The 8,673-nt window shown below is 36.4% G+C and overlaps 1 protein-coding gene across 3 annotated transcripts; it reads right to left on the bottom strand.

Annotated features, from left to right (window-relative positions):
* Positions 1–571: 571 nt before the first annotated feature.
* On the bottom strand, positions 572–8,347 carry GATD1 (glutamine amidotransferase class 1 domain containing 1). Of its 3 annotated transcripts, none has more exons than XM_034416809.3 (8): positions 8,152–8,347; positions 6,615–6,691; positions 5,925–6,030; positions 4,932–5,039; positions 4,543–4,637; positions 3,514–3,607; positions 1,677–1,788; positions 572–1,444 (listed from the first exon to the last, which is right to left on the bottom strand). In XM_034416809.3, exons 1-8 carry the CDS (start codon positions 8,207–8,209, stop codon positions 1,435–1,437), a joined length of 660 nt encoding a protein of 219 aa, XP_034272700.1. In that variant the 5' UTR covers positions 8,210–8,347; the 3' UTR covers positions 572–1,434. The 3 variants fall into 3 exon arrangements, with proteins under 3 accessions (XP_034272700.1, XP_034272699.1, XP_087736743.1); XM_034416808.3 differs by having other exon boundaries at positions 572–1,441; positions 8,152–8,340; XM_087880617.1 differs by lacking the exon at positions 572–1,444 and having other exon boundaries at positions 1,673–1,788; positions 8,152–8,335.
* Between the last annotated feature and the right edge of the window lie 326 nt (positions 8,348–8,673).

The raw sequence follows: 8,673 nt of genomic DNA, 5'->3' as shown, positions 1-8,673 counted from the left end.
ACAGTGGAGTCTTTGGTACTCTCAATGTGGCTGTTTGCTTGCAGATGTTTCATTACCTAAGTAACATCATTGTTAAGCGAAGGAGCCCACCTTGGCTACATCTTCTTTTCTTATTGGTGGAGTATTGGAATCTAAAAAAAACCAGAGCTCAAGTACTAATGAAAGTTTTTAGGTTTTGTAATTCTGGAAAAGTTGCTTTTCTTTTGGCGTTGGATGCAAATGCACTGGAGAAGGTAGTCTGCTTTTTTTAAAAAAAAAACCTAATGGAATGCATTCTTCCTCTGGTCCTTTGCTACAGTAAAACTACTCTATGACTGTCTGTGTTACCCAACTAAATTGTCTGAGTTTATACAATCATAAGATATGGAATAGATTTGCCTAGACTACAGGGGTTGCCTAGCATGTTATTTAGTCTATTATATGAATCTAAACCTTGATTCGCAAACTCTAGTTTGCAGGAAAACCCTAAGTACTTCTTCAGTCTTGAGTCAAAATTATGCTGTATATAATCTATGCAAGTAGGGTACTATTTCTATGATTAACAAATAAGATCCACAACCTACAACTTGGATATAGTTAATAAGCTTAGTATGAAGCTTTCATATTGACAATGATTTATTTCAAGAATAAAATGAAAAAATTATATACACAAATATGGCTAATCGCTAAGCAAATAAAACCCGAATTTAATCAAAATCAAAAGCTTTCTATAGTAGGCAAAATAAATGAACCACTATTATCATGCTACAACAAATGAACACATGGAAAATACTAACCAACTCTTACGAAATAAATTTAACCTGTCCCATTTTAAAATTAAATATTTTTACAGTTAAATCGTTCCTTTTCTTGAAGTTCACAACTTCTGTTACTAGTAATATCATTAATAACTTTCACTGTAACCTTTACAATATACTATATATTCCTATATGAGAGAGAAAAAGTCACTATATAGTCCTACAGCTTGAAACTTAATTCACAATCTGAAATGATAACATATGATTCACCCTTGACTTATCAGATCACTTACTCAGCCCAGATCTTACACTGGTTTTGGCCAGATCAGGCATAATGGGAAATGTACCTAAGAAGAAAAGATTTAAACACATTACAGTTGATGGAAGTTCAGAAACATGGAATTGTGACTGAAATCTTTCAAATCAATTTATCCTTAGTTTATGAAAGTGGGAGGGTAGGGAGAAATATTCTTAGACTCATACAAACTATGAAAATCTATGAATACTGGTACATCTGATAACAGGCAGGCCTTACTATATGAATTAATATTTGCTTGTTCATGAGCTACAAAATACCAACTTTAGAAATCAGCTGTGTTCTTTTCTATTGGTTGATAAATGAAAGATTAGCAATGTTCACAAGTCAAATTAACTCTTCCGTGTTCATTTATTCTGCTCAGTCACAGGGATGTTTCCGTCATTTTCTGCTAAAAGAACCATTACATCGAGTTAATTACTATAGAGATATTTCCATATGATACATTTAAGGAATAAAGTGCTTAATAATACTATCTCTTATTCTAGCAACAACTTCAAATTGACCAATTTCAGGGTGGGGGTGGAGAATGCTGGCACAAATTACTAAAGCTGGTTACAGTAATGCAGATGCATTTGCAAAAATTCTGTATTTTACTAGTAATGTCATCTGTCTTTTCTTACCTGCCATTGCAGAGAAAAATAAGATTCTGCACAGCTGCAATAGTAGAATTTTCATTTTGTCCAGTGACAAGGTGTCTGTCAAGCACGACATGAACTGCATCTACCTTGCTGGCTGCGGTGGAAATATATATATTCACATCTTAATTTACACTTGTAACAATATATCATTTTTCAAAAACCTAAGAAAAATGTTACCTATTTTTAAAACATTAATAAGGAATGCTTACTTTTCTTTCTTTGCAAGAAATAAATGAATTTCTTTGTGTGAAATTCATACTTGAATCCTGCATTAGTAAGATGTAGGTATTCATGTTTAACAGCCTTCTAAAAGGTCTTTAGAAGGTTAAAAGGGATAAGGCTGAGCCAAGGTAAATCTTGTGCTTTCTCAATATAATGAAAAAGGAGGAAAAGTCAATTTCCTGGTTAGATATCATCTCCTCTTGCAAGTAAAGAAGGAAAAGGTGAATGACCATCACATGTTGCAGTTCATTTCATATACAGTATTATCTAAACCAGGATTTCATGCTTAAAATGTGCATGAAACTCTCCACTTTATTTTGTGTGGTTTGTACCTCACACACTATTTGATAGAATAGAGTATCACCCCTGATAATCTTTAGGCTAATAAAAAAAAATGAAGTACAGATCTGTTCCAGGACAGGGCTCTGCAATGAGGCATGAAGCCATACGTTACCTCTGATAGAGAGGAGACTGTAAGACTAATGCCTAGTTCAAGAGTAGCTATGCAATTCTTACTGCAGATTACCATTCTACAACACATTGCCATTCTATTACACTCCAGCATCAGGAAAGCAAGCGGCCCCCAGTTGATGCTAGTGTGATCTTTATTCTGAAATTATTACATTGCAACACTCTGCTATTAATCAGCAACAGCACTGTTTAAAGTGGGTCCCATTAAAGTAGTGGGTCCCATTAAACTAGAAGTTAGTTTCCTAATTTAGTAAAAATGCATCTCTTAAATAAAGCTTTTTACTGAACTGCAGAAAAAACAATTACTACCAACCTGCCTTCCATTGAGGACCTGTATAATGCACAAGTCAAAAAGAGGACTGTGAAAATATTTACAGACCCCTCACATCCTGGACATAAACTGTTTCAACTCCTATCCTCAAAATGACGCTATAGAGCACTGCACACCAAAACAACTAGACACAAGAACAGTTTTTCCCCCAAACGCCATCACTCTGCTAAACAAATAATTCTCTCAACACTGTCAAACTAGTTACTAAGTCTGCATTACTATTAATCTTCTCATCGTTCCTATCACCCATCTCCTCCCACTTACGTCTGTATGACTGTAACCTTGTTGCTGGTATCCTTAAGATTTATATTGACTGTTTCCCTATGACTATCATTAAGTGTTGTACCTTATGATTCTTGACAAATGTATCTTTTCTTTTATGTACACTGAGAGTGTAAGACAAATTCCTTGTGTCCAATCACACTTGGCCAATAAAGAATTCTATTCTATTCATTAAAGCTTTTTAATTGTAGGGTGGAGAGACTGGTGTAACTATTCATTGCTATGAGCATGGTGCTGCAAATTTGATGCTATTAATCTAGCGGGCAACCAGGTCAAAATAGTTTCTACAGACTTGAGAAAACCACAATTGTCTCACTGTACTTTATTCTTAAGATCACAAGGTATGTAAAAAGAAATCCTATTCATCCATATTTTAAATTCCTATAAATTATTACCACACCATACTTTCTACTTTAATGTGTTCAGAAAATAATTTAGTAATTCTAAATACATACTGATTTTAACAAGTATTAATAAAAATCTATGTTAACAAAAAATATTAAAATGGCATACCACTAAAAGTAGCTCCAGAATCTTTTGAAAAGTCTTCAACAATAATGGGTAAGCTGGCAAAACTAGGAAGTCTTACAAGTTCATAGACAGAAGGCTGGAAGAAACACAACAATATAAGTAATATTTTTACACTGTATTATAGTGAAACCTATGCAGGAAGATTTATGTTTTGGTTATAGAACTAAGTAGAACTTCACATAATTCAGCAAAGCAGTTCCTAATCAAGAGAATACAGTAGGATCACTTTATATGAAATACAGAATTAAATGCATTACCGTTGCAAATGATTCCTGTAGCGATTACTAATTCAGTTTCATTGTAGCTATAACTGTATTTATACTCTCTGCATGTGATTATCTTGAGCTTACTAAAGTACTTTGAGAATCTCTTGGATATAAAACTAGATTTCAAAGGTTTTTTTAAAAAGCAAATATACTCTTTTTCTGGTCATAAAATTAAATGCAAGTAAAGAAGATCTGCTTCAGAAAAATAAAAACATCAATCTTAAGGAAGATCTGTGGCTGTAATATGAGAAATTCAGCCACATATGAAAAACTACATCATACTGCCTGGATTTTTAGCAGTACCTGGGCAATCTTGATCCATTTCCAAAAATGTAGCAGGATTAGACCAGATGGGAGACCATTGTTGTAAGTTAAACCAGGACATTGAAAAGCAAATATAATAATAATAATAATAATAATAATAATAATAATAATAATAATAACAACAACAACAACAACAACAACAACAACAACAACAATAACAACAACAACAACAACAGTTCCTAGGTCCTTGGTTAGGACTCGAGCTGCTGAGCTATTAACCAGCCTCAAAGGCTGTGAATCTCACTAAAGATTAACCAATAATAATAGAAACACAGATACTGTATAGGTAAGTCTGTGAAATTATAGGAAATAAAGTTTCATTCAAAGAGACTTAACTTTATATCACATAGGTTTCTACTGAAACTTCAAAAGAGCTATCTAGCGTGAAAAATGCACTGTTCCTTCAGCATACAATACCTACCCCCGTTAAGCTGTATTCTTGAAACACCCAGGATTTGTCTTCATTCGTGGCACAACATAAGGCAGCAACTCCATTTCCAACAGCACAAATAGGCTCTATTAAAAAAATAAACCTTTATATAAAATCTTCAGTTTTATGAATTTTGAAATGGGTCTTTATACATGCTGTATAAATGCAATGTTGATGCATTCCTAACAATTATTGAGCACATTGTGTATCTGATATACTGTCCAAAATCTTTTTAAGGATTAGAGTAAAGTAGAAGAAATATTAAGGTAATATGGTATGTGTATCTTATACATTAATCACCACTTTTTGCAACACCCTTTCTGATCTATGATGTCTTGATGTACACAATAGCACGTAAAACACCAAGGAAGTTTACCTACTGTTCTCCGAACTGAAATGCTGCAATATTCTAGCCAGGTAGCCACTGTTTGCTAGATCTGTCAAAGCACCAGGACAGTCAGGGATCAACAAAGCATGGTATCTTGCACCTAGGTAGGAAACACAGGTAAAGCCTGAGTTCTATTATTCAAAACCAGAGAGGCAGCGATGACTTAAAAGACTAGTGGACAGTGCTCTCCTAAAGCATTTCCTAATGTTTTATTTGCTCAACTAACTTTTAATAGCAATATATGAAGGTCCCATTGCATAAAAAATTATAAATCCATTTTTAAATTAAATTTAACTAAAATAAAAAGTTTGTCTGCTAATAATTTCTGCAACCCATTCAGTATTCCCAAACAATGTTCAAGTCCAGGACAAGATCAATGTATCCCAGGGGTATATTCAATCTGCCCAACTTTTCTGCTATCAGAACAAACTAATTTGCCCCTAAAAGCTCAGTGCCCTTTGGGATAAATGTAGCTATCTGTGAGAAAGGCAGGGAGGAAACAAGCAAAGGGAACACTGCACAAATATTAGTCATCCTTTAAAAATATAATAATTATACCCATCCCAACATCACTACTGCCTAATGTCTTGAATCTGTACTTACCTGTTTTGAAAACAAAACAGAATTTGAAACTAGTTTGATTATAAATTGCTCTCAATTATAATAATTTAAAGAAACCATTAAGTAAGTTTGGTTAGATAAAGGTGAAAAGAAACTCCTAAATTATGACAAGGGGAAAAACAAAACCATGGCTTTTATTGGGTCTGAACTATAAAAACAATCAAGTTTGAGAGCAAACTTTATCTTTTCCTCCTAAAAATACAAATGGAACAATAATAGCTTCAAAGCAACTTGATTATCAATTTAAATGATCTTTATTTTAAAATGCAATATGTGATAGAAAGGTATCCAGATATTGAAAAGACTATTAATGTGTAGGTAACAAAGGGAGATACATCAATCACAAGTCAAAAAAATATCTCACCATCAGTTGATTCCAATTTGGCTGGATTTGCGTAGGATTTCATACGGAAATCCTGGATCCAACGCATGTTTGCTTCATTAACCCCAACAAAATCAATTGGCTTCCCCTAAAACAGTAAAGCCCAATTAATGCATATACATATAAGCCTTTGAGATAAACATTTAGTGAAACAAAAAATATTTTGGGGAAAAACATAGCCTGTTTCCATGAAGTAAAAAAACTGTTATTGGTACTAAATGAAGACGTCATTTTTCATGATCCAAAATGGAAATACTGGCCAATACACACAAAGACCTCCAAAAATATTGTACATTTACAACTTATGCACTCTTCTTAAAGAGCTTAGCTGGATTTAGTTGCTTTTTAATAAAACAATGCATTTACCAATGCCTGCATTTTGAGATCTAGGAAATTGCATATGGAAACAAAAGAGAAAAATAAATATAAAAAAATAATGGTGGATAAAATTTAGTTTCCACTACTTCACTAATAGCAGGTCAACGTTACCTGTAGGTGCCTAGTTTGGAACACTGCAACTTCAGATTACATTCCATTCTAAACCCATTACTGAAGGCCATCATTTCCTGTAACAGCTATTTCCTTCCTCTTTTTTTAACCATCTTGCCTGAGGAAGAAGCTATTTCATCACCTACTTAATAAAACTAATATGGAACACTTACATTTACTTACCCCTGGGGTAGCAACTTGTAGATTAAAAGCAGAGCTTGTCAATGTAAAAGAGTGGAAGAAGGAGTCAGCTGATACACCTGGTGGACAGATATAAACATATTATATGTGTAGTGGGAGCTTCTATATGGAAAAAAAAACATTGGTATGGCTGCATATCTAGGGGAATAAAATCTGGATGTGACCTAGATAGCAGCAGAGACATACTGAAAAAGTCATCTGGCTTTTTGTAACACAAATATGGGAGCTTTATCATTCATTGATTATTCTTACTAAACATGCAAACTTGATAGCCTTCACATTCCTCAAAGTAAAAAAATAGAGACTTAATAATTTTCATGTTGGTCTTGAACATACAAAAACAGGCTAGCCAAAACTTGCTAAGGGCTAGCCAACTTCAGAAAACAACCCTAAGGCAATGTGGTGAAGAGATGAAGCTGTGGAATATCATGGGGACATTTATATTGAAGACTACCTTTTATCTTTCAAGGCTGCTAGGTAAGCTCCTGGCGCAGTGGTTAGAGTGCAATACTGCAGGCTACTTCTGCTGACTGCCTGCAATTTGGCAGTTCAAATCCCACCAGGCTCAAGGTTGACTCAGCCTTCCATCCTTCCGAGGTGGGTAAAATAAGGACCCAAATTGTTGGAGGCAATATGCTGACTCTGTAAACCACTTAGAGGGGGCTGTAAAGCACTATAAAGCAGTATATAAATCTAAGTCCTATTGCTATTGCTAAAGGGTAGTATATTTTAAAAATAATGTAAAATAGAAGATTCAACCAAGAGCACTAATAAGCCTCAATGAACAGCCCAACAGAACTGTAATTTCTATGTTTTTGCAGGCAGAAAACAGAAACCTTATCTGGGGCTTATAGGAGCTGAAACCCAACGTGTTTATGAGACCGTAAGAATATGTTAATACTACCTAGAAATTACAGCAGGGCAACTATCGAATGATGATTATGCACACATAAAATGCAATAAACACTTAACTAGATGCAGCCCGACTTGACGTTGGCTGATTAAAAAAAAGAGAAAGAAAAGGCCAGGTTGATATGTGGATGGGAGACCACCAAGAAATCTCAGGGCTGAAGGCTACATTAGACATGTCGTCCAGGACAGGAGAAAAGAGCTGCATATAACTTCCGCGCCTGCTGTCAGGGACATTAGACGGATCAGCCCATGTAAAAAGAGAAGCTGAACTCCACTTGAAGCAGTTTATAAGGACCCATCACTCCGACGCAGCCAGATAAACTCCTCCTGCAATTACTGTATCGATCAAGTTGCAGGGAATAGCCTTCTCCAATCTCCTACGTCCGGCTGCGTGGGAATCTGCCATGCGCATAGCGGAGTATTAAAGGTCGGAAGAGCCACCCCCCACCGGGAAAGGGGCTGTTGCCCCTGACAATATACGCCTTTTCAGGGGCGATTCTCTCAACACCCCTCCCCGCTTCGCCTTTCCGTTCATTGCTCAGATTTGCCGTCTTCACCCGGAAGAGCCGAAGAGGAGGGCGGGGACGGCCAGAGCCACAGGCCTCACCTGCAGCAGCGGCGCTGGCCACAATCAGGCACGTCGGCTTGCTGAGCCTCTCCGACATGCTGGCGGCGGCGGGAGCTTCCCGGAGAAAAGGGAAGCGGGCGGCTCCCCTCCTGGGCTTCGCGGCTGGGAAGGAAGAACCTCGCCGCGCTTTCCGCCCACCAGCCCGCCCAGCTTTCGCCTTGCGCAAGCGCCCTTGAGTCGGCCTCCCTCTGAAGAGGGCGACCGGGTGGAAGAGAGGGGCGGATCGCCTTCCGCGGCTGCTTTCTCTGGTGGGCTGGGTTTGGCCCCCTTTTTCTAATCTGATGCCAGCCTTGAAGCCTTGTAGCCAGAAAGCCTCTAAAATAAAATGCACACATTGTTACTATTGTATTATTGTTTTTTTTCCTTCCCCAAAGCTCATTTTGAATAGAATAGAATAGAATAGAATAGAATAGAATAGAATAGAATAGAATAGAATAGAATAGAATAGAATAGAATAGAATAGAATAGAATTCTTTATTGGCCAAGGGTGATTGGACACAC

The sequence above is a fragment of the Pantherophis guttatus genome, chromosome 1, assembly GCF_059756535.1.
Source record: "Pantherophis guttatus breed Tessera chromosome 1, ASM5975653v1, whole genome shotgun sequence".
Lineage (NCBI taxonomy): Eukaryota > Metazoa > Chordata > Lepidosauria > Squamata > Colubridae > Pantherophis > Pantherophis guttatus.
The sequence above is the reverse complement of the archived record's forward strand: the minus strand, read 5'-3'. Positions and strand labels throughout refer to the sequence as shown.

What these genes read in the sequence shown, in the direction of transcription:
- GATD1 (XM_034416809.3), bottom strand. Translation starts at nt 8,209, where the DNA reads ATGTCGGAGAGGCTCAGCAAGCCGACGTGCCTGATTGTGGCCAGCGCC. An exon ending in CAAATTGGAATCAACTGATG is followed by an intron (nt 5,040 to 5,924) that starts GTGAGATATTTT and finishes TTTCCTACCTAG; the next exon opens with GTGCAAGATACCATGCTTTG. An exon ending in AAGAATACAGCTTAACGGGG is followed by an intron (nt 3,608 to 4,542) that starts GTAGGTATTGTA and finishes TGTTTCTTCCAG; the next exon opens with CCTTCTGTCTATGAACTTGT.